The following is a 25,744-nucleotide window of genomic DNA, read 5'->3' as shown; positions in this document are numbered from 1 at the left end:
GAATTTAGATATGTATTTAAACTGTTTTGTTTTCTGGAGGAACGTATTACCAAAATTATTAGGCAAGTAATATCTGTACTTCAAGTTGTCATCAGCCCCAAGAAGAAGCTACCACTTTTCTGCTCAACATTGGTCACTTTTTAAATGGATTTAAGAGGTGGTTTAAATTAAGTTATTTCAATGGGAAATTTAAGAGTAGTAAATTAAAAATAATGTGATTTTCAATTTTTACAAAGTTTGAATTTGATGTTGCCATGGACCTGGCCAGATCTTGCAATCATTCCCTGAGACCTTGAGTTGTAGAAATGGCTGTTTGCATTTCAGCAAGTGTCTTCACTTGTGTTAAATTACTAGGAGACAAACTGAAGTAAAAAAAGAAACACTACGATTAAAAATATGACAGTTTAGGACTTTAGGCATCTTAAAACTATTTTGTAGCTTGATCCTGCTTTTAGTAATTATAACTTTTGTTTTTAGTTATTGTATTTTCCTGAAGAGTCTGCTACCTTGATTGTTTGGATATGGTCTTAAATTATGCTGTGACTTTTTCAAATTATATTCATTACTCTGAAGGGTAAGTTACTTTGGTGATTGCAGTCACTCTGCTAAATTCTTATCCAAAAAGTGCTGCTAACTAGCCACTTTGGCCACTGAAGTTTTCAAAATTTAGATTTTTTTTTTTTTTTTTTGGGTTTTTGGATCACACCTGGCAGCGCTCTGGGGTTACTCCTGGGTTTACACTCATAAATTGCTCCTGGCAGGCTCACTTGGGGGACTATATGGGATGCCGGGATTTGAACCACTGTCCTTCTGCATGCAAGGCAAACACCCTACCTCCATGCTATCTCTCTAGTCCCTCAAAAGTTAGACTTTTTTAAGAGTTTGGGTTTATCATCAGAGCTAGTCATACTCATTTCATCACTGGGAAAAATAAAGTCTTAGTTTTGTCTTTAGTGGCAAGTGTTTATAAAATACATGTGTTCTCAGTGATTTGGGCTATTGTGATCATCTCTTCCTTCCAACTACTTCAAAGGAAAAAAACTAGATATTTTGGCCAACAACAGAAGTAATAATTCAGAAGCCAGTTTGATAATTGAGACATTATTTTACAGAAAGAAATTTAGGGGTTAAGGCACTTACCTTGCACACAGCTGACAATAGTTTAATATGGAGTAAGCACTGGCCCTTTACCACTCCCCCACCTCCACCCACTACTGTTAGGCTAAGAAATTATTTCAGTTTATGGAGTGTTTTTTGTTGTTAAGGAGAAAACTAGACACTGGTTATACAATGTGCAAGAAATATTAAACACTTAGAATGGAATACTGGTTTTGATATAGTGCATGGAGCTCATCCCTGAAAACTGAACAAGGACTGTGCCTTGTTTCCCTTTCACATAATTTAATGCATAAGATTGTGAGTATGACTCAGGGAGGACCATGCTTCATATGTATCAAACCCTTGTTCAGTTGCTGGCATTAAAAAAAAAAAGTGGGTGCATTGACTTTTGTTCTCCAGGTTTGGGGCCAGTGTTGATGCTCATTCCTTTCTGGGATTTAACAGATCGCCTTTTCCACTCACCTTTACTGTATGAAGAACTGGAATTGACCTTCTCAAAGAACAGCGGCACTTCTCCAAACTGTAGAGGCCAATAACAGTAAAGTAATATAAAATGTGTGAAGATCCTTACAATTACGCAAGGGAAGCCATTAGGCTGAGAGTTCATTCTAATTGAAATACATATTTTCTTAAAATTCGATTTGGATAAAGTATTTGAAAAGATGTTATATCCTAAGCATATGCTAAAGAATACACTGTAGCTTGTGACTTAATTGATTGGAACCTAGTCTTCTGATTATTTGATCTGTGAGCCTTACAATTTTCCAGTTAATGAGGGGTCCTGGTTTAGATCATTTCTGGAATCCATCCCAGTTCTAATTCAGTAATTCTATGAATAAGGTTTCTCTGCGGGTCCCAAAGTCACTTTATTAAAAATTCTTACTCAAATTTAATAGATAAGTAAAAAATAATATATCAGGTATATACTTTGCAAGATATTGGTGGGCCTATAACTTGATTAAAATGCTATCTTTTCTGGGTTAATATCTTTAAATAAGATGAAAGCTTTCAGAATATTTGCAAAATGATTGCAAATATTCCAGCCATATGTATCAAAGTGTGCTTTTGTGCCAAGAGCGGAAGGAAGACTTGAACTGCTGTGTCAGCTGTAAATTGAGACCAGCTGTAAATTGAGACCTGCTTGTTGTCTGGATTTTACTGTCCTAGCATTTACTGTATACTTTAATATATGAATTTATACTTGAGTAGAGAACTTGAATATGTTGTTTAATTAAAAAAAATTAACCTCCAGGCAGGCAGGATCTCCCAAGCAGGCAGATCCATTCCCAGTAGTTTCAATAACTAAAGCCAAGGTGTAGATTTATGTACTCCCACAGATTATATAAACAGCTTTATTTGATTATTAGTAATTGATAATCATCCCAATATTTTAATTTGCTTATTTATAAAGCCTAGACTTGGTCATTATACAGGTGTTATACAGATTAATAGTTAACTCATTACCAGAAACATTGATGGATGTGAGGAATAAGTAGCTAGCTAATGGAATTCTTCTCCTGTGAGTTTATCAGTGGAACTTAACCTTGTTCCAGACCACAAAAATCTCAGATGCTTTTACCCTCATTGCAGTAACTGCTGCTTTGGGTAACCATTCCTCTGCTGGCACCCTCGTCTCAGCATATACCATTGTCTCATATAACTAGAAAAGTGCTATGGTTTCTTTAAGAAACTATAAAAAAAACACAAAACCTTTCTTTAAGAAATCTTTAGGGGCCAGAGCAATAGCAATAACACAGCAGTAAGGCGTTTGCTTTGCATGCACCAACTCGGGACGGACCCTGATTTGATTTCCAGCATCCCATATGATCGCCAAGCCTGTCAGGAGTGATTTCTGAGCACAGAGCCAGGAGTAACCAACCCCTGAGCGCCACTGAGTGTGACCCAAAAACTAAAAAAAAAAAAAAATCTTTAAAAGAAAATCTTAAGGAAACCACCCCCCCCCTTTTTTTTTGTTAAAGAAACTGTTGAACAGTTTCTAAGCAGTTGATCACGGTTTCGGCTTAGGTATCATATGGCCACCTGAGTATCACCAGGTGGTAATATCACCCTGGAAGCCCCGAGCAAAGAAATCCCAGAGCATGGGACTGGAGAGGTGGCACTAGAGGTAAGGTGTCTGCCTTGCAAGCGCTAGGCAAGGAAGGACCGCGGTTCGATCCCCCGATGTCCCATATGATCCCCCCAAGCCATGGGCGATTTCTGAGTGCTTAGCCAGTAGTAACCCCTGAGCATCAAACGTGTGTGGCCCAAAAACCAAAAAAAAAAGAAAGAAAGAAAGAAAGAAAGAAATCCCAGAACCACAGGGCTTTAGTAACCTGGGCCTGTCACTAATCTGCCAGAGATGTTAGCTGAGATTATTGGGGCAATGTCTTGCATCTCCTAAGCACTGCTTAAAGGCACCAACCCAGGGCCGGTGAGGTGGCGCTAGAGGTAAGGTGTCTGTCTTGCAAGCTCTAGCCAAGGAAGGAACCTCAGTTCGATCCCCCGGCATCCCATATGGTCCCCCCAAGCCAGGGGCAATTTCTGAGCACTTAGCCAGGAGTAACCCCTGAGCATCAAATGGGTGTGGCCCAACCCCCCCCAAAAAAAAGGCACCAACCCAAAAGCGCCAACCCTTCTACTACCAAAACAAACTGCAACAACAACACAACCCAAAATTAAACTGAAATACCAGAAACTCAAGGTTAGGATAAGAGTCCTGACCTCTGTCAAAACCTTTCATCATGTAAGATGAAGATCATTCCTGAACTCGTCTCCAATTCCATAGGTAGCAGCACTGTTTCCACAGGTTATCTTGATGGGCATCTAGCTCATCAAAGCTGTTTGGGGTTCTGGATTAGGGTTTTGGTGAACGTTACAGGGTGTGCCTAGATAAAAGGCCTTTTTATTTTTTTAAAATGTTGAATGAACTTTTTTTTTTTTTTTTTGTATTTGAGCCACACTTGGCAAGTACTCATGGCTTACCCCTGGCTCTGCACGCAGGAATCACTCCTGGTGGTTGTCAGGATGTTGAGGATGGAATGTTGGTTGGCTGCATGCAGTGCAAGTCCTACCTGCTGTGCTCTTTCCAGTCCCCATAAAAGGACTTCTAAAGATTTTAGGGCCCTGTTGCTTTTTTCCCCTTAGGGTCAGATTGCTGGCTACTGGGCAAAACAGAAGACTGGAGTGAGAAGGGAATCTTAACTCTGGGTCTGAATTAGATCAATTTTTCTAACTTTGCAAGTCAAGGAAGAATCAGATTCTGACTAATTACTAGGTCCTTCACTTATTACTGGCCCTTTGTAGTTTTTTGTTTGTTTGGTTTCGGTTTTGGGGCCACACCCAGCAGCGCTCTGTTTACTCCTGGCTCTGCATTCAGAAATTGCTCTTGGCAGGCACGGGGACCCTATGGCATGCTGGGATTAGAACCACCATCCATCCTGGATTGGCTGCACGCAAGACAAATGTCCTACCGCAGTGCTCTCTCTCTCTGGCCCCAACACATTTGTATGTCTGATACCTTAAAACAACCCCCTCCCCCTGTGTAATATATATTGCATTTCATACAACAATAAGGCAAGGACATTTTAAAGAGTGAGGGCGGGGAGCTGGAGTAGTAGCAGTAAGGTGTTTTGGATGTATCTCAGTCCTTGGCACCCCATAGGGTCCCCCAGCAATGCTAGGAGTAATTCCTGAGTACAGAACCAGGAGTAACATCATTGGATATGGCCCAACCAGGCACTCTTCACCCCCAATACAATTTAAATAAGAGCTAAGAGGCTAAGCCTACAGTTCATTGTACTTATCTTGGGGGAAAATGACCATTTGGCTCAGTATTTTTATTTTATTATTTTGTCTTTGTGCACAGGACTTTACCCTGGCTCTCTGTTTAGGCATTACTCTTGGCTGGGCTTGGGGAGCCATATGGGATGCTGGGATTCTAACCACTATTCGACCTGGGTTGGCTGTATGCAATACAAATGCCCTTCTGCTGTGCTGTCTCTCCGGCCCCTGAGTTTTATCCTTGGCACTACATAGTCCACTAAAGCATCATTACTGAGATTTGCCCCTGGTACAGGATCTGACTCCCAAACAAAACAAACAAACAAACAAACAAAAAAGTAAACTTGCAATGATTTAAATCATGGAAATAAAGGTATGTTTATGCCATGTAACAATTATCCTAAAGTATAAATAATGAGTCCTTTTGTATCCTATTTGAGAAAGTATTTTCCTCTTCTGTTGTCACATATTGATTGGATGTGCCTTCTCTATGTTCTTTCTGGCTAGAGGAATGGCTTAAAAAAATCTTTTCGGGGGAACCAGAGCAATAGCACAGCAGGTAGGGTGTTTGCCTTGTACACAGCCAACCCAGATTTGATCCCCAGCATCCCATATGGTACCCCAAGCCTTACAGGAGTGATTTCTTTTTTGAGAGGGGTTTGGTTTTGGGTCACACCCAGTGACACTCAGGGGTTACTTCTGGCTATGTGCTCAGAAATTTCTCCTGGCTCGGGGGACCAGATGGACTCTGGGATCAAACTCAGATCCATCCTGGGTCACCCGCATGCAAGGCAAATGATCTACTGCTGTGTTATCATCAGGAGTGATTTCTGAGTGCAGAGCCAGGAGTATGAGTGCCACTGGGTGTGGCCCAAAACCAAAAAAAAATTCTTTTTTGAATCTTTTGTTCTACAAGTTAGTACACAACCTAAAATACATTATTTATGGCACTGTAGGATAGTGTTCTGAGCCTCTTAAGTTCATCTTTTACTATTCTTGGCAAATTTTAGTGTTATAGCTCTCCCCCTTTAACAGTTATTAGTTACAATATTAAAATAATTTTAGAGACATAGTTAACACTTGGATTCACCATAGTGCCCATCAAAAGAGACCCTTCTCAGGCCAGAGAGATTTGTAAGGCACTTGCTGTACATGCAGCAGACCTGGGTTCAATCCATAAATGCAGAAATCTTAAAACAAGTAGAAAGACTTTCCCTTTCTCTCACCCACCCCTCATTCTCTGTGGTAATGGCCATGGTTTTTATTGTATAGGAACTTTATAGCTCTTTGATTACATTTCATCTTACACTAAGATTTCAAGCCTTTGTCTTCAAGAATTATTTATTACTAACATTTTTTCTGACTAAATCACTTAACAAACTTGTAGTATCCTTGGTTAAATTTTTTGGGGGGCACTCCCATGATGCTCAGGGGTTTCTCCTGGCTCTGCTCAGGACTCCTGGTGAGCTCAGGGTATCAGATGCGATGTAGGTGACAGAACCCCTGTCAGCCACATGCAAGGCAACTGTCTTAACCACCATCGCTCCGTCCCCTTGGTTAAACAAACATTTTATTGTGAGGGTATCATCTAAATATTGTGAACTGGCAAGTAAAAAGGTTTTAAATATGAGGATTATATACAAACCTTTGAAAATATCAGAAATTTGTCACGTCGCTGAAATACATTCATCAAACTATTTTCACTGCGTCTGTGTTTTATTATATAATGAATCCTACTGCAGTGAGGTCAGAAGGCTATGTTTTAAAAGATCCTGAATCAGATGTACCCAGAACACTGAACTAAGTGATATCATCACTGTTGGAAAGCTATTCATGGCACTTATGCAAATTAGATGGTCCTTACACTTGCCTTTATTCCATTCCATAGAAGTACATTTGTGCCTCTGGTGCTGAGCACAAGCTATAATAGTTTTCTTTGAGTCCACGTCTTTGTGAAAGCAGAGAAATCCTTTTGAGTATCCTGATGTGTGTGAAGTTTTCGTAATTTTTGTACACTTAATAAGAATATTTTCTAATCATTGCTTTGAGGAAGAGATTCCCTTGTTTTAGATTTAGAAAATTTTTCTGTTTACTTTTTAAGTTAAGTAACTGGGATGTATTGTTTTTCTCTCTCGTTCTCCCTCTAAACCTAAAGTGCCTAAGTATAGACACATTTACAATTTACAACACAACAGTAGACATTCTTGTTCAGTTGGTTTGAGAAAATCATTTTATTTGTACAAGGTATGATTTCTCTGCACAGTGAACAAATAGATTACAAATCTGGGTTTAAAAAGTATTGCCATTTCATAATCTCACGCTACTGTACAATAATGGTGTTCAGTCATTTGAATTGTATGCACATCATTTTGAGTGAAACTTAATTTCTGGAGAGAATTTTAACAGATTTTTTTTTACCAAGTTGCCAATACAGTGCACAGTGGACATATTTAGGTCAACCAGTTCTTAACAGTTGCTCAGTACATTGAATGTCTTTTACCAATAACTCCTAAGATCGTGAAGGCAGCATTTGTCCTTACAGATGAATAACCCCCTCTGACCTCTGACTTTCCCTTCTCTTTAATTGCCTGGTGTGAATTGTTACTGCATTTCTTTGAGAATCATAATATGCTAGAGGTGAAGGTTTGTTAAAGCTCCCTTATTACTTCTCTGCTTTTCTTTTTATTTGTGGGGTGGGGGCCTGGGGAAGGATCCAGTGCTTTCGCAGTGCCATTATGCCACCTTCTGCTGACAAAATCTCGGTGAAACTTGAGTGATGCTGCTGATGCACTTTGCCTGGCAGCAGCTCTTGTACATGCAATGAGTATAAGGTAGCAGCTCAGACCTGGAGATGAAATTTCTCCCACCTGATCTCATTTCACCTTGATCCTTGCTTTTCAAGGATCGTTGAACATTTGGCTGCCCTAGAAACTGAGGTAAGTATCTTCTCTATAATTTTTCCCTACGGATGTCTGAGTAATATTTATTTGGGTCTACAAGGTAATTTTCTAGCATTCCTATTTTAATAGGCTTTTGGGGGGGGGTTAACTTTGTTACTGCTGGTCACTTGCTCCCATGCACACATGCAGCATTCATTTAAGTATTATATATTTTTCCCTAACAGTAAAATTTGTGTAAGCCTTGAGTGAAGTGGGGAAGGGAGGATTTACACAGTTATTATCTTTTTTTGGGGGGTGATGGTGGTTGTCATTGTTGGCTATTGCTCAAATCAATGGGTTCTGTGGCAGACTTCCAATTTCTATCAAGGGTTTCAGAACACAACTTCCTGTAGCAGCTGTTCCAACGTCATAGTCTTTTAGTTCCTCTTTTGTATATCTACTTGAAAGTATTTTTTAATTCTTCTGTTGGAGCTGTGTGGGTGGTGCTCAGGGGCTACTCCTGGCTCTGTGCTCTGATGTTACTCCAAGTACTGCTTGGGGGACCACTGGTGCTCAGAATTGAACTGGGGTTGGCCACATATATGCAGACAATGGCTTAAGCCCTGTACTATTTCTTGGCCCCCAAATAATTTTTTCCCTGACTGGGTTTTTCAGAGAATAGAGTCGTAGAGTGTGACTCTTGGGTTCCTTGGTTTGCCCTCTTGATGTTTTAATTCTCAGTAGGAGGTTGGTCTTTTTAACATGTGAGTTGGCTCCATTTTATGCCTCTTTGGGGCCCTGGTTTATAAACTTTGTTGCTTAGTAATAGCAGGAAGAACCACATCTAAATACTGAGTTCTTGAGCAAATATTCATTGTAAATATATTTTGGCCATCTCAGTAAGTCATTTTAGTGATAGTTAATTCATATTTTTTTATTTCATTTCTGGGCCAGACCCAGCTGTGCTCAGGGGTTACTCCTGGCTGTGTTCAATACTCACTCTTGGCAGGCTTGAGGGACCATATGGGATGTTTGAGATCGAACTCAGATTGGCTGCGTTCAAGGCAAGCAGCCTCTACCCACTGTACTATTTGCTCCAGCCCTTGTATAATCTTGTATATAGTTTTTGACTGTAATGTTTTTGTATTGTTTGTTGCAGCTGATATAGCCCATTATTTGATTCCATTTTATCCAAAAAGCATAATGTACAATAAACAACCTGATTTATCCATTTCTGTCTGATTTTCTCTTTTAGGTTGCATATTATATCAGGGCCAAGATTTACAAAATAGTTGAATACAAGTGCTTCTCTGAATCAAGGAATGTAATTAGAGTGAAGAAGTCAAACCAGTCACTTTAAAAATATTGAATTCTTATAATCAGTCTAGAACTGTTTATATCATCTCACAAGTTGTATTTCTTTTTTTTCTTTTTTCTTTTTTTTTTCTTTTTTTTTTTGGCCACACCCATTTGATGCTTAGGGATTACTCCTGGCTAAGTGCTCAGGAATTGCCCCTGGCTTGGGGGGACCATATGGGACACCGGGGGATCGAACCGCAGTCCTTCCTTGGCTAGAGCTTGCAAGGCAGACACCTTACCTCTAGCGCCACCTCACCGGCCCCACAGTCCTATTTCTTTCTTTCTTTCTTTTTTTTTTTTTTGTTTGTTTGTTTGTTTTTGGGTTACACCCGGCTGCACTCAGGAGTTACTCCTGGCTCTACATTCAGAAATCACTTCTGGCAGGCTTGGGGGACCTTATGGGATGCCGGGGTTTGAACCACCATCCTTCTGCATGTAAGGCAAACGCCCATGCTATCTCTCCAGCCCCTCACAGTTGTATTTCACATGATGTTGATGGTCTGTCTTATTTATACATTTTTGGAGGGGGGGCACGCTCAACTGTGCTCAATAGTTATTCCTGGCTCTGCACAGGGATCACTTTTAGAAGAGATTTGGGAACCATATGGGATGCCAGGGATCGAACCTGGGTAGGACATGTGCAAGGCAAATACCCTACCTGCTGTACTATTATAGCTTTGGCCCCTGATACTAGATGGTCTGAGATGGGAGAAGGGCAGTACTGACTTGCAATGTTCTGAACTTTGCATTATTAAGTTTTGGTAAAGTGGCTTGTGAATCATTGTGTACTGAAAGAAGCTGCTCAATTTTGGAAAATTGTGTGTGTGTTTGTGTGTGTGTGTGTGTGTGTGTGTGCGCGCGTGTGCGTGTGCGCATGCCTACTACCACTTAGAGGTTAAAAGAGGTAAAGTTAATTTATATATTTTCCCCTCCCCAAATTTATATTTTTTAAGTATTTTTAAAAATTGAAGTTCAGTTGCATTAGACTACTTAACTGAACTCTTGATCATTGTAATTTTATGGGTAGACATATATAAACAAGCTTAGAATTGATAATGGAAAGTCTGTGTCTGTGTGCTAGTTATCCTAGGTAGTAAAACATGTTTGGCAACAGCAACTGAAAGTACATTGGCATTTCTGACATTGTAAAGTAATCCTCCCCCTTCCCCATTTTCCCTAGGCTAGTTTAAGATCTACCTGGCATAAGCATCATGTTTTAGATCATTATAAATAGAGATATACTTAACTCTAGCTGGTGTTAATGAGAATCTATATTGTACATGTTTTTCAGAAAGCATAGGACATTTGGGGTTGGAGGCGAGGAGGGTGGATTTTCAAGACCTTCGTGAAGACATTTGAACAGTAACAGTGACCCCAGTCCTTCTACTTGGACGCTCTTCCATTGTTCCAGGCAGCTGTAGTCAGTCTGTATTAATATTTCAAGTCAAGGGATTGTCTTCTTTCAGAGTCAGAATATTCGACGGAGCACATTGCAAAAGAGGATCATCCACTAAGTCTGCTTGTCCTGGGAGGGCCCATTGGCAGGGCTTTGTCTTACTGGGAGAAGGTCATAATGACCAGGAATATGGCTGTTCCTAGGTAGGTCGTATGGATTCTGGATATGGCTGGAGTTAGGGCCGCAGCCTTCTTGGACCACACTGACTGTGGGTTCTAAAGAATATAGCGAAAAATGAGTTCAGAGAACAGATTAGCTTTGGTTGCCTTGTGGATAGCAGGGAAGAGAATTCTGTTTAACTTGGTGGGGGGGAGAGAAACCAGGGATTTAGAAGTCTAAGATACAGTCTTAGTCTAGACTAGCATTGAGATTTGCCCAGAAGATGGGAAACTTAAATGACTGTACTGTCAGTATCTCTCAAGCTCTAGAAATCTAGAGTACCTTGGCAACAGGGATGTAGGTTAAATTGGAAGAAGGTAGGAGAAGGAGGTTTAGAGATTTGGATGTGTCTGTTCAGATTCTTTTTCTCTTTTCTTCAAAACTAGGATTTGTAACCACAGTCAGCTGGGGTGGGAGAGAAGAGACCACGTGTGTGCGTGCGTGTGCGTGTGTGTTCGTATGCGTGTGTGTGTGTGTGTGTGTGTGTGTGTGTGTGTGTGTGTGTGTGTGTGTGTGTGTCTGTGTTTACTCCACTCCCCACCCCTAGGATTTCTATTTCATTCTAATCCTGGTGTTTTCTTTTTAAAAAGGCAGTGTTGGCCCAAGAGTTTGATTTCCTGCACAAGAAAGGAGTGCAGTTGTGGGAGGAACAGGCAGCTTGGGTCCCTTCTGCAACAGGAGAAGGGAATGTCCCCAGATCCGGTGAATGGGTAGGGTTTGATTTTACTGTAGGTGCTGCACACTAGGAGTCTGGTTTCACTATGTTACTTATTTGAGACACCTACCAACTTCATATATATTTTTATTAGATGGCGACAGGGACAGCACATCTGTGTACGGAGGCCCCACATGCACGGGCGACTTCATTTCTACATAGCTGCTTTCTGGAAGCTTGCAAGTGAGGATGGGTGGGTCCTTAATTGTGGCGTAAGTGTTTTCACTGCTATTCAAGGAACAAGTGCTAGAACTGCACACGGATTCTTTCATGTAATCTGCAAGGCAAGAGAGAGTTCTTAGGACCAACAACAAGGACATAAGACGTCATTTAAAATACCAGAAGCAGACCCTAACTGTTGATGTGCATTTCAAGATTCTTAAAATGTACAAACCTACAGTGAGCCAAGATTTACTTACCGAAGATGGTATACTTTCCTAGGCAGAAATCTTTTTATTAAGAAACCTGTTTTCGGGGCCGGGTAGGTGGCGCTGGAGGTAAGGTGTCTGCCTTGCAAGCGCTAGCCAAGGAAGGACCACGGTTCGATCCCCCGGCGTCCCATATGGTCCCCCCAAGCCAGGGGCGATTTCTGAGCACATAGCCAGGAGTAACCCCTGAGCGTCAAACGGGTGTGGCCCAAAAACCAAAGGGGAAAAAAAAAAAAAGAAACCTGTTTTCAGAGTGATAGGATTTTTTTTAAGTGATGGAATATGACACCAACAAGATATTTATAATTAATTTTCCCATCTAGTATTTAGTTTTTTTATAAAATCCTTTAAGGAGAAATGATGGTTTGCATTGCAAGGATGAAGTTGCAGAGAGATAACCTATTTGTGGGGTTTTTTGGTTTGTTTGTTTTTAGGCCACACCTGTGATGCTCAGGTTACTCCTGGCTATGTGCTCGAAATAGCTCCTGTCTTGGGGGACCATATGGGATGCCGGGGGATCTAACCGAGGTCTGTCCTAGGTTAGCGTGTGCAAGGCATATACCCTACCGCTTGTGCCACTGTTCCAGCCCCTATTTGTGGTTTTTATTTGTTCATTTTTTTGGTTTATACCCTGTGGTCTTCCAGAGCCAATTCTAACTTAAGTCAAGGAACCATGTTGTGCCAGACCCTGAAATCAGGATTTTAGATATGCAAGGCAAATGCTTTACCATTGAGCTTCATCCCTGACCTTCTGAAATCTATTTTAGTATCTTTCTCGGATACTAAGAACTAATTTAGGCTTCCCTCCCAGGTTTCCTCTCGGCTGTGCTCAGGGGTTACTCCTGGTAATGCCTGGGATTGAACCAGAGTAGGGATTGAACCAGAGTAGGGAGGCTGTGTGCAAGGAGGCACCTAAATCCCCTCGGGTTCCTTCCTTCCTTCCTCCCTCCCAACCTCTCTTTCTCCCTCCCACCCTCCCTCCCAACCTCTCTTCCTCCCTCCCACCCTCCCACCCTTCTTCCCACCCTTCCTTCCTTCCTTCCTTCCTTCCTTCCTTCCTTCCTTCCTTCCTTCCTTCCTTCCTTCCTTCCTTCCTTCCTTCCTTCCTCCCACCCACTTGGGCCACACCCAGTGACGCTCGGGTTACTCCTGGCTATGCACTCAGAAATTGCTCCTGGCTTGGGGGGCCATATGAGACACCAGGGGATTGAACAGTGGTCCACCCTACTGTTTGCACCACCACTGTTGCCCCATGCTCTCAGGTTTCTTTTTTTTTTTTTTTTTTTTTTTTTTTTTGGGTCACACCCGGCGGTGCTCAGGGGTTACTCCTGGCTGTCTGCTCAGAAATAGCTCCTGGCAGGCACAGGGGACCATATGGGACACCGGGATTTGAACCAACCACCTTTGGTCCTGGATCGGCTGCTTGCAAGGCAAACACCACTGTGCTATCTCTCCGGGCCCTCTCTCAGGTTTCTTATTCCAAATTCTCCATTGGTGTTTTAGGGTACATGAGAATGCAGTCCCATTTCCAAGTGTGAAGTCTGATAACTAGCTCTGGGGGTGGGGGGAAGAGTTGTCTGAGCAGGAGACACAGAAAGGGGAGTCCCTCATTTCCTTCTTCCTTTTCTCTTTTGGAATAAGATCCTTGTATCCTGCTGCAGTGTTACGATTAAGCTGCACCTGCCTGGAAGGGCAGAAGAATATTTGAATTTTAGTTCTCATCTTCTGTGTGACTCTGACATTGAGGAATCCCAAACAAGCATTAAGCTACAGGGGCTTGAGAAACAAGAGTGATCTAAGAGACCTCTCAAAGCTCCAGATTTCTTTAAGTGATGGTGGTCACCTAGGGATCACTCCCAGTGGGGCTTGGGAAACCATAATGAGATGCAGGAGATTGAATCAAGTTCAGCTACATACAAGGTGAGTATCCTACCCACTGTACTATCACTTTGGCACAAGATGAAGAGACTCTTGGGCTATACCTGGTGGTGGTCAAGGCTCGGCTCTGCACTCAAGGATCATTCTTGGAGTTTAGGGACCATCTGCAGTGCTAGGTTGGCTGTGTGTAAGGAAAATACACAACTGCTATACTATCCAGCCCCTTTTGGTTTTTCACCAGATACACCACAAATGACGTGGGACCTGTGTTCATGTTTACCTTTTTTAACTTATCAGATTAATAAGATATGGAAAGGGGCCGGTGAGATAGCACAGCAGTAAGGCATTTGCCTTGCATATGGCTGAGTTGGGACAGACCCAAGTTTAATTCCCAGCATCCCATATGGTTCCTCAAGCCTGCCAGGACTGACTTCTGAGTGTAGAGCCAGGAGTAACCCCTGAGCATCATTGGTTATGGTCCCCCCAAAAAAAAATAAAGATATGGAAAAGTGGGGCAAAGAGGTCCCTGCAGCAATGTGGGGTGTGGCCCTGATTCCTTAGCCCCTGAGTAGCACTGCATTCTCAAAATGAACCTCCAGTGCAGGAGGCTAAGAGATGCTAGGAGGAAGCATCTTCCCTGTCCCCAATTAAAGTGGTAGCAGTGCTGTCATTGAGGGGTTGATTAGTTGTACCATATTACCATGAGAGAACATCCCATATGGCTTAGAGGTGCTCCAAGGAGGCCCCTAACACAACTGTTAGTGCTTATAAGGAAATTGAGATGTCTTAGGAAAATATCTTTGCTAGGGTCACTGTTCAACAGCATAGTGCTCTTAAGTTCAGTCTTGGAGCACTTTCCACTCACTACATCTTAGCCTGTAGGAAGTGAGGCACTTGACCATGGGCTTCTCTGAGCCAAGGCAGGGACAGCTAGAGGAGTGCTGGACAGCAGTGCTAGCATAGTGTTCCTGGTATGCAGCACTTAGATGTGGCTGTTAATAGGGAAAGTCATGGGTGAGCATTTGAGGGGCCGGAGGACGGACAGACATTCGAACTTGACCATGTGTAGAGGGAGCTATGCAGAAACATTTACAGCCGTAGCATTGAGGGGATCAACACATTTAGTTTGCCTGATTCAAGTCCAGAGTCAGTGCCTTTCTGATCTGATACCTAGTTATGGTGTTCCCCTCTCACATCTGGTTACTCAGGCCCTTTATGCAAGTTATCTGCAGGAGTAACTTTTTCCCTTCAGCAAGAAATACTCTTTCTCTTGCTGTAAAAGGGTGAAGTTCCCACAAACCGGTGATGCTCTAGGCTTGAGACTTTCATGGCAGTTCAACTGGAACACTGGAAGAGCCTTAAAGTCATAGTCATAGTCATACCCACTGGGTCCCTTATAACCTTGTTTCCTTCCTATGCCCCACCCCCTCAGTCCTAAGGGGTTCCCCATCTCAAGCTGTGGCATGAGTTCACTTATGGCCTCTTTAGATGGATGTATCCTGGGGCCAAAACAATAGCACAACAGGTAGGGCTTTTGCCTTGTATGTGGCTGACCTGTATCAACCTGCCATCCCACATGGTTCCCTGAGCACCACCAGGTATGGCCTGATAAACAAAAGCAAAAAAGATGTATGTATCCTGAAGACCCCCAGAGTTGAGAGCTGACCTTTATCAATGCTTAAAGAGCTTTGTCCCTCTTGTCTCATTTCCGCCAGAGGAGTCTGGACTACTTTCAAGTGTGGGGGAAGAAATAGTTTGCAGCAGGGGGTATACTTAGGATGATAAGAGAAGTTGGGGGCTTGGCTGCGGAAAAAGCTGTTGAGATGTTTTTTATAAGGGGGAGGAAGAGCTAGGGATAAGGTGGTGATTGTTGCATTGTGGGATAACCCAGATCCTATTTCTGCTGTGAACTGGAGGATGTGGATGGGCAGGTCTAGTTAGAAATGTCTACTTAAGGCTGCTGCTCTTTTCTGTCGCTGAGTCATGTACCTGCCTGCTGGGTGGAGGGAAAACTGGTTACCGCTCTGAGACACTTCCTCCTCGCTTTATAGGCCACCCTCCCCTTAGGCTACCTGTGCACTCTGCAGAGAAAGAAGGAAGCATCAACCTTGGCTACCCCAGCTCTGAGCCTGTAATTAGCAGAGGCACCCAAGGCCTAGCCCTATTATTCCCTAACCTTTGCTCTCATCTAGTTCCTGCTCCCAGTCACACATAACCAAGCACGTAGTGCCAGAAGGAGGAGGCTCAGACAGGCCTTCACTGGGAAGGAAGCAGTATCTCCAAGACTAAAATCAGGGTTTTCAAGTCCCGTGAACCTCTACATAAAAACAGAATTCACTAACAGGGAAACTAAGCACTGGTCATCCACTTTGTCAGCCTGAGACAATTGCTGGGAGACTGTAGTCTTTTCTCTTCCTGAGCCCAAGTTAGCATCCTTTTAACTGCGTGACAAGGAAACGGGGCAAGGATAGGGAGAGATCTCGGTCAGGAAATCAGTGGCTCCTGGAACCCAAGAGAACAGCCAGGAGAGACTTGAAGGTCGAAATGGCAAGCAGCATACATGTGGGAAAGTAAAGGTGACGGAAGGTGAGGGCAGGATATCAGAGCAATGTGGTAGACACTGGAAGTGAGATGGTTGTGCTCTGGTGCTGAGGGCAAGCATAGGAGACGGGGGCTGGTGAGGTGATGCTAATGCCTTGCAAGCACTAGCCAAGGAAGGACCGAGGTTCGATTCCCCCGGCGTCCCATATGGTCCCCCCAAGCCAGGGGCAATTTCTGAGCGCTTAGCCAGGAGTAATCCCTGAGCATTAAATGCGTGTGGCCCCCCAAAAAACAAAACAAAAAAAAGAATAGGAGACAAATCAGGACGAGCTTTGTGCAGTGTCTGCTGTGACCTCCCAGAAGACTGAATAAAGGGGGTTGAACTGACAGTACAGTGGGCAGGGCACTTGCCTTCCCTGCAGCTGACCCAGGTTTGATCCCTGTCATCCCATATGGTCTCCTGACCTCTACTGTCAGGAATGATCCTAAGCACAGAGCCAAGTAAACCCTGAGCACTGCTGGGTGTGACTCTTGAAAGCAATATCTGTGGTCAGTGTTTCTCAAGGTGGGCAGGCCAATCCCCCTTTCCAGGGTGGTGCTAAGTATTTTTTTTTCTTTTTTTACTGAAAGGGGGACAGGAGTCAAAACTTGTTTTAGATGGTCTGAGCTAGGGAGGGCCTTAGGTACTGTGCTAACACAGACCTTTTCTTCCAACAGAAGATGAAACCAGGACCCAGGAATGGACTAAGGTCTACTGAAATACTGCCCTGCAATGAGAACTGGGTATCGGATTCCAGGTCTTTCATCTCATGCCAGGACTCTTTTCCCCCAGCTTTTTTTTTTTTTTTGGGCCACACCTGACGGTGCTCAGGGGTTACTCCTGGCTGTCTGCTCAGAAATAGCTCCTGGCAGGCACGGGGGACCATATGGGACACCGGGATTCGAACCAACCACCTTTGGTCCTGGATTGGCTGCTTGCAAGGCAAACGCCGCTGTGCTATCTCTCCGGGCCTTCCCCCAGCTTTAACTCTCCGTGGTTTAGAGATGGTTTTACCCAGTGGTTTTAGGCCATAAGATTTAGAGGGAATTTTACTTTTGGCCCACCTAGTTTATTAAGTATGTATTTGGAAATTAGTCAATTAGTGAAGTTTATTCAACTCTTTGCTAAGTCAGTAAAGCTCTGAAGTTTGGGGTGAGGGTTGTTTGTTTTTAGGCCAATGCCTGGCAGTGATCTGGGGTTTCTCCTGGCTGTGCTTAGGGATGACTTTGGGGGACCATCTGGGATGCTGGAAAAGGAACCTGGGTCAGCCTCAGAAGTAAATACCCTATCTTCTGTGCTACTGCTCCAACCCTCTGTTTTTGGTGCTGCAGTTGGCAGGACTCATGACTTACTACTGGCTCTGTGCTCAGAGATAATCCTGGTGCAAGAATCGAGCCAGAGTCTGCCTCATAAAAGGCCAGTACATTAAGCCTTGTTCTCTCTCTCTCTCTCTCTCTCTCTCTCTCTCTCTCTCTCTCTCTCTCTCTCTCTCTCTCTCTCTCTCTCTCTCTCTCTCCTTTCTCTCTCTCTTCTCTTTCTCTCTCTTCTCTCTCTCTCCCCCCCTCCCTCCCTCTTCTTCCTCTCCTCTCTCTCCCTCTTTTCTCCCTCTCTCCCTCCCTCCCATCCTCCCTCTCCCTCTCCTTTCTCTTTCAATAAATTTCAAAACTGTCATTCCATCCTCTTTGGATTGACCTGTTTGAATGTGTTGGTCTCCAACACTTGCTGTTATATTGGTCTGCATGACTCATTTCTAATTAAAAGGATGCTTAGGACTCCAGTGATGAAACCAACACTGGCTGGTCGCCTGTCAAACCCCATCTGAAGACTCAAGTTTCAGATCTAGGATCCCACACAACAGTAGATGACGCCAAAGCAGACACACCTTAAGCTTTGTATTAAGTGAATGGTTGTGGGTTCTGGAAGTGGTTCTCCCAGCAGAACGACAAAGCGTGTAGGAAAGTTGTGCTGATTTATTGAGGTGTCTGGGCCTGCCTGAGCTTATTCACATGTGAGTCATGCACACACCTAGAGCAGAAATGCCCTCTAAGATGATTCTGATCAACCCCATGTTGCTTTGTAGCAGAACCAAGGAACCAAGTCACAGATCTGCCTGCCCTAATGGTAACTGGTTGCTGTTGGATGCTTTAAAAACTCAAAGGTGTTGCCAAAATGTGCCCACGGGGAGTAATGTCTGTTGTTGACCAAAACAAAGAGGACCTTCTCTAAGACCCTTCTGTTGGGTTACAAGCTTCCTGACACATGCTGGTGGGCCTTGCCCTGCTTCTTGCTCAGAACCAATACACTATTCCATCACATAGCTCATTCGCCTGCTTCTAATAGCCTCTCTACAAAGGGCTATAAATGATCACTTGCTCAGCTTGCTCCTGTTAGGAAATAGTTATATCACAGATATATCTGTGGGTATCTGAATGACCAAAACAAAACTCCAGGGAATTGGAGCTACTGGAAATCTGAGTTTTCTTTTTGTTTTGTTGTTTGTTTTGTTGTTGTTTGGGGCGCTCAAGGGTTACTTCTGGCTCTGCACTTAGAAATCAACTCCAGGCAGGCTGGGGGGGGGGGGGGGGGAACGACCATGTGGTACACTGGGTATTGAAGCTGGGTCGGCCATGTGCAAGGCAAAAGCCCATACTGCTGTGTTATTGCTCCGGCCTGAGATCTGAGTTTTCGAAATGTTAGTTGGCCAATGTACTGCCTTAGGATCCCCTGAGCTACTTATCACAGATTCAGGTATCAGGGCCCCACTCCGAGTTCCTTTATCAGAGGTGTGGGAAGATTAAATCAACAGCTGTATTCTTTGTCATTTGGGGGTTTAGGAGCCACAGCCAGCAGTGCTCAAGGATTACTCCTGACTGCTCAGGATCACTTCTGGTGGGGCTTATATGCCAGGTATCAAATTTGGGTTGGACAAATGCAAGGCAAATGCACTACCTGCTATACTCTCACTCTAGCTGTTGTTTTTAAACAAGCTTTTCAGGTAATGCAGGTGTAGAACTAGATTTCAGATTACCCACTGTCACTATTTTTGTTGTCATTTCTATCTCCAAGTTTGGCCAGGACTCTGGAATAAAAAGACGGCAGAACTCTCCTGGTAGAATACAATGCAAATACACAAAAACGCATCCCATCTGATTATACTGGTGACTAGGACAGGCACAATAAACTCCGCCTGGCAGAGGAAGGAACTGGGCCGGTGAGCTCCTAGTTAATAAGTGACAGTCATAATTGACAGTTCCAAGTCACCTCTTTCTCACTAGGTGTCCTCACAACCCTGGGCCTAAAGCCAGGGTAGAGCCACACCTTCTGTGGCTTCACCTCAGACTCTTAGATAAAGGCCCTGCCTAGCAGTTCCCACGGAAGCCCCATGGCTCCCTGAGCAGGGCGTGCAGCTCAATATTAGTACCCACCCCCACGACGCAGCAGGTGCAGCTGGCACTCCTTCCAGTGCAACGACAGGAAGCCTTGGGGCAGGTAGATCGGCTTTATTTCAGATTTTATAATCAATTTAGCTCAGACTAATTGGTTGGATAATGATGTTCTACATTTCCGAAGACATTTAGTTGGCATCTATAAAAAACCCACCGGCATTTGCTAAGCAGGTGCAACTGAAATCGAAAGATGAATTCATCACTACTATGATTATTCTTTCTGGGTAGAGTCTCCCAGCACCCCCAAGTCCTTTTATCTTTGTGTGTGGCCTTTTATCTTTGCGGGGGTTGGAAGTACGAGTAGATTGAAAGGCAGAATCCTGACCTGTTGAGGCCTCTACTTTTATCTGACCAAGCCCTATTGAAGGGGCATTGGGATTGGATATTCACCTTTGAAGTCTTTGTCCATGATGTATGTGTTCTGACGTCTGTCCATTCCACAAGTTCCTGTAGAGGAACAGAAGGAAAGAAGAGGAAGCCCATGACTGGTGTCTACTGAGATCACACTTGTTCCTGCTTTCATTTTTGTTTGTATTTTTGTTTCTCTTGCTTTCCTTATCCCTATCCTGAAAATAGTTAGGTTAGTGCTAGGAAATGATTTGGGCTTAACCTGTTCGCAATCATTTTGACCAGGTGGGAATTATTATTGTTTTTATTATTTAAGTTTGGACTACAGCCAGCAGTTCTCAGGGCTTACTCCTGGCTCTGGGTTCAGGGATCACTCCTGGTGGGCTTAGGGGACCATATGTGATGCCCTACCCTCCAGCTCCAGATGGGAATTCTGACAAAACCAGTGAGCCACAGTGACCCAGCCTAGTCTGCACCTTTTCACCTGAGCCTTCACACTCATGTGGGGAATGTCTGCCTGGAGTCACTTAGATGAAGTTCCAGGCTCCAAAACTATAGGGAAAAGGATTGAATCCGAACCAGCTCTTAGTTGGCAGTTGGCGATGTGACATCCCAAAACCTATTTATGTGGGATTTGGGAATAAGGAGAAATGGTTTTTCACTCCTGGATCCTCCACTTGATTAAAAGGAGCCATAGAGAAATGGTGGATGGAGGCGAAGGAAGTGCAGGTAGGCATTTCCACCCACAGCCTTGCCAGGGACGATTTATGCATAATTGAATGCTTTGAAAAGGATTGCGCTTTTTTTTTTTTATTTCTGTACTCATAAGGTTTATCCTAGGATCCAAATGATCCTGAGCCCTAGCCAGAAATAGGCTGGTTTCAGGGAGACCCTTTACCCCCACCCTCCAGGTTCTGTGCTGCTACTAATCCCAGAAATGATGAGGCTCCTTCGACCTTTGGAGGGCAATGGTCTGGCTCAGATTAAATTCACTTTTTTCTTTTCCACTTTTCAGACACATTCAGTTTTTGTTTGTTTTTGATTTTGGGGTCACATCCAGTGATGCTCAGGGATAACTCCTGGCTCTGCACTCAGAAATCACTCCTGGCAGGCTTGGGGGACCATATGTGATTCTGGGGACTGAACCCAGGTCAGCTGCATGCAAGGCAAATGCCCTACCCACTGTGCTATCACTCCAGCCCCACATTCAGTTATACTTATTACTTTGGATTTTTGGACCACACCCGGCAGTGCTTAATCACACTCTGCACTCGGGTCACTCCTGGTGGTTCTCAGGACCACAGGTAGTGCTTCTGGGGATGGAACAGAGATGAGCTGCATGCAAGGCAGATGCCTTCCCCACTTTCCCACTGCTCCCCAGCTCATAGTCAGCTGCTCAGGACACTGCCAGAGAAGGTATCAGCATTTCCTGCTAGAGTCCAGATGGACTAGATTCTTTTGTGTTTGACCCAGACCTGCAAGACTGATGACTGTGTTTCCCTGAGCTATAGAAACAAGGAATCAGTACTCTGTTGGCAGCATTCTATAACCCACGCCCCCAGCTCTGCACTATTGATCAGCCAGTGCTTACCAGGCAAAGATTTACCTTCACCTTCCTTGAAGGAGAGAGACTAATATTAACCACAGAGGACCGAAGAGGTGCAGAGATTGTGAAATCACATTAGCAAGGAGAAGCTGCAGCTAGCTTGGATCCTCTGGGCCAACACAGGGTGTTGTATGGGACTTCACGGGCTGGCATGAGGCCTCCAGAGCAGGAAATACCTTGGCTGAGCCAGGGAGGGATTCCTCGTCCTATATGTGTGTAAGGGCTGGACTTGGCAATTCAGCCTCCTACGTACAGGACCGGATCTTTGTGGCTCTTCGTTATTTAATGGGATACAGGTGGATCAGACCGTCATACCTCTTAGTGCTGCCAGACCCGGGGGCTCTGGACATTCCCCTCCCTTGATCTCTTAAAAACTTCCTAGAGCCAACATGTAGGCCCTGGTTGCCCCTCACTAAGGTACTGCCTTCTGTAGAGGCCACATTCTAGGTCTATTATGCTTACTCCTGTGATACTTAGTTCTGTGGTGTCCAACCAGTGCCTCCCAGAGCTGGGCTTATGTACCATGGCTTTGTGCCTCTTTCCCAACGTTGGAGCCTGAGTAGGAGCACAGAGGATGTTGATTAACTTATACTTCCCCAATCCCCAGTGCCCCTCTCAGCCGCCCCCTTCTATACTTCTGAAACAATGACCTAGGGTGCTGGGGATGCTTGAGTCTCTCTCTGGAGGTTACTTATATTTTTGCCAGACAGCCACCCACACTCAAAGAACTTGCAAGAACCCCCAAATATGTCATCCTTGACTCATTTTGCAATGGCTTTGGGTTATTTGTAACTCAGGAGGGCGATAATATTCCCTTCACAAAGACCAAGAACATTAGGTCCCCATCCACCAGTTTGACCCTATGTTGAGAGAGGGGAGAGTCTGAGACCCTGGGGACAGGCCCTGGGGCAGGTACAGGAAGGAGATCAGGTGTCTGATCCTGGGGGCCCTGGGGGAGAAGACAGGGTTTGGGGGCTCTAACCTGGTGAGGGTGGCTCAGCGGGGCTGCTGGGGTGTCTAAGTTCAATGTAGAAGTCTCCGGGCGGGTACCTGGCCTCCAGGGCACTGATCTGGAAATGGGAGTCTAATGAGAGGAATGACAGGGACGAGCCATTACTCCCAGGTCCCTGAGGTGGGGCAGGACCGCCCCTCATTCCCACCCTCACCCCCTCCAAGGCTGAGCAGAGGGTAGGGCCAGCCAGGGTGCCCTTTTCAGGTATGATCCCAACTTGAATTCCCACATATAGGCCCTGGGTCAGGGTCTCCCTGTCCTGGGTGGGGGATTCCAGGCTCATTCATCTTGGGTTTTCTCCCACCCCTTAGCCTTGGGTTATCAGTTCCAGCTTCCTGGGAGCTGGAAGGCTCATGTCAAGATGAGGTCAAGGAGAAGAGGTGGCCATTGGGGAGAGGACAGACTCGGGCCACTACTGACCTAACACGTTCACATAGCTGTAGGGGGTCCAGCCTGCCGTGTCTCGGTCAAGGGACTTGGTACTGAGCTGTTTGGAGAACAGAGGACCCAGTTAATCCCTGCTGCACCCCCACCCCAGCCTCATGCCCCCACCCAGGGTTGGTCCTGACCCATTTTCACCCTGGTGGGCAGAAAGAACTGTGCTGAGTGTTCTCCATCTCAGCTGCTGAAACCATGGGCTGTACTCCCACACTGGGTTTGAATCTTGTAGATCACAAAAAAATTGGGAACTCTAAGGTTTCTGCATGATCCCACATCCCAAATCAACAGCATGATGAATCTGGGATAGTTTTGTTGTTGTTTTAGGGGGCACACGGCAGTCCTTCAGGCTTATTTCTGTCTCTGTACTCGGGTCACTTGGTGGGGCTTGGGGGACCCCATAGGGTGCTAGGGATTGAACCCTGGTTGGCCTTGTGTAAGGCAAGTGTCCTATCTGCTGTACTATCGCTGGCCCTAGGCTCATGAAAGATTTTGGAATTTCTTGTGACCCTAGGGGTATTTCTGGGAGCGGCTCCCTTGCATCATATTTCTCTGGAGATAAGAGGCCTTGGTTGGAAAAGTTCCTGAGGGCCTGGGGAGGACACTGTGTCATGGCTGAGGCGGGGAAGCAGAAGGTTTTTTCTGACTGATGCAGGGTTTCCATTCCCCAAGACAGAGCTGCCCAGGGTATCCCAAGAGCTAAGGACTGATTTGAACTAAGCAATCTGACCAGGACAGACACAGGCAGGCTGTGTGTGGCTGTGTGTCAAGGAGCATAGGAGAGGAAGCACAGCAAGAGGCATCATCTCTGGCACAAAGGCAAGTTCTGAGACTGAATATCTTCTCTGCAGCCACCAAAAGTGTCCCTGCCTGAGCCTCAGGGGAAGGGCTCCTTAAGGTGCAAGCTTTTTCTCATTTTGGGCTATACCTGGCTGTGCTCAGGAATCATTCCTGGCAGGCTTCAGAGACCATATGTGGTGCCAGTGATTGAACCCAGGTCAGGTATGTGCAAGGCAAACTCCCTCCTCTATGTCCTATCTCCTAGCCCCTTTCCACCATTCCTGAGATGGCGTTTTGTGATTGTTTGTGTTTGGGCCATACCTGTTGGTGCTCAGGGGTTACCCCTGACTCTGTGCTCAGGAATCACTCCTGGCAGACTTGGAGAGATTTGCCGTATGGGAGTTCAGCTGCATGCAAGGCAAACACCCTACCTGCTGTGCTGTTTCTCCGGCTCTCTGAGGTGGCCATTTTTATTTTACATACAGGGATGGCCCCAGTATGGTCATACAGGGCTATACATACACTCATAGCAGAGCTGGGTCTACAGTCCCCACTTGCTATCACGTATCTGCCTCTGACACATAGCATCCACACATGTATCCTGACACCGCTACTCTGAATGATCTCCTGAGGCCAGCCAGAGGGGCACCAAAGGCACTTCTCAGCATAATTCTTTGCCAGGATCCCCTGGGAGAATAAGGAGGAGGCTGACATGACTGCAAGGGGCCTTTGCCTCTAACCTGTAACATCTTCAGCTTTTGCTGTTGCAGGATCTGCTGTGCGGACACTCAGTTCTCCCTTCCCTCAGAGCCTCAGATACGCCTCAGGTGGGAGCTGTGTCTGAGAACTGAGCTGAAGCAAAATTTCGAGCTGTGTATAGACCTGGCTGGTGGCCACAGGGTATCTCAGTAGAATTCTCGATTTCTAAGGAACCCTTAGAGCAATCAGGGGCTGCTGGCCCACCAGCACACAGCACACAAAACTATGCCAGCAGCACAGGGACTATAAATCCCCAAACTGCAGATCAGGGATGGCACCATATGGGTCACATATTTAAGAACTTTGCCTTTTTATATATAAGTTTGGGGCTACACTTGGCTGTGCTCAGGGATTATTTCTTTTTTTTTTGTTTTGTTTTTTGTTTTTGTTTTTTGGGCCACACCCGGCAGTGCTCAGGGGTTACTCCTGGCTGTCTGCTCAGAAATAGCTCCTGGCAGGCACGGGGGACCATATGGGACATCGGGATTCGAACCAACCACCTTTGGTCCTGGATCGGCTGCTTGCAAGGCAAACGCCGCTGTGCTATCTCTCCGGGCCCAGGGATTATTTCTGACTCTGCACTCAGCAATTACTTCTGGCAGGCTCTGGGGGACCATATGAGATGCTGGGAATTGAATCTGGTCGGCCACATGTAAGGCAAATGCCCTTCCCACTGTCATCTCTCTCCAGCCTTCTTGATTATCAGTGACTGATTTATCTACCTATTTGATATACTTACAAACGTGAGCTTGTATAGCAAATTTGTAGGGAAAAAAAAAGAGAGAGAGCTGTAGGTGGAAAAAGTTTAAGAAGCCCTACTTTGTTATTTTCACTTTTATGCGGATCCCTGATAGTGCTTAGAGGCTAGTACTCCCAGCTTGGTGCTTAGGGACCAAGCTGAGAATGAAACGCAGGGCCTCATACATGCAAGGCAAGTGCTCTACCACTGAGTCACACCCCTGGCCTGAGAGAGTCTCTGCTCTGAAGCAGGAGGATGACCC

At 44.9% G+C, this 25,744-nt stretch overlaps 1 protein-coding gene across 1 annotated transcript in view; it reads right to left on the bottom strand.

Annotated features, from left to right (window-relative positions):
• Positions 1–10,553: 10,553 nt before the first annotated feature.
• MEGF11 (multiple EGF like domains 11) overlaps positions 10,554–25,744 on the bottom strand; it is a 332,603-nt gene continuing 317,412 nt past the window's right edge. The window contains 5 exon segments of the mRNA XM_049777656.1: positions 10,554–10,808; positions 11,538–11,744; positions 20,191–20,247; positions 22,737–22,838; positions 23,187–23,253. Of these exon segments, the coding sequence (XP_049633613.1) occupies positions 10,648–10,808; positions 11,538–11,744; positions 20,191–20,247; positions 22,737–22,838; positions 23,187–23,253 (594 nt within the window). The 3' untranslated portion in view covers positions 10,554–10,647.

Source organism: Suncus etruscus, chromosome 1 (assembly GCF_024139225.1).
Source record: "Suncus etruscus isolate mSunEtr1 chromosome 1, mSunEtr1.pri.cur, whole genome shotgun sequence".
Taxonomy (NCBI): Eukaryota; Metazoa; Chordata; class Mammalia; order Eulipotyphla; family Soricidae; genus Suncus; species Suncus etruscus.
This window is presented reverse-complemented; position numbering and strand designations above follow the sequence as displayed.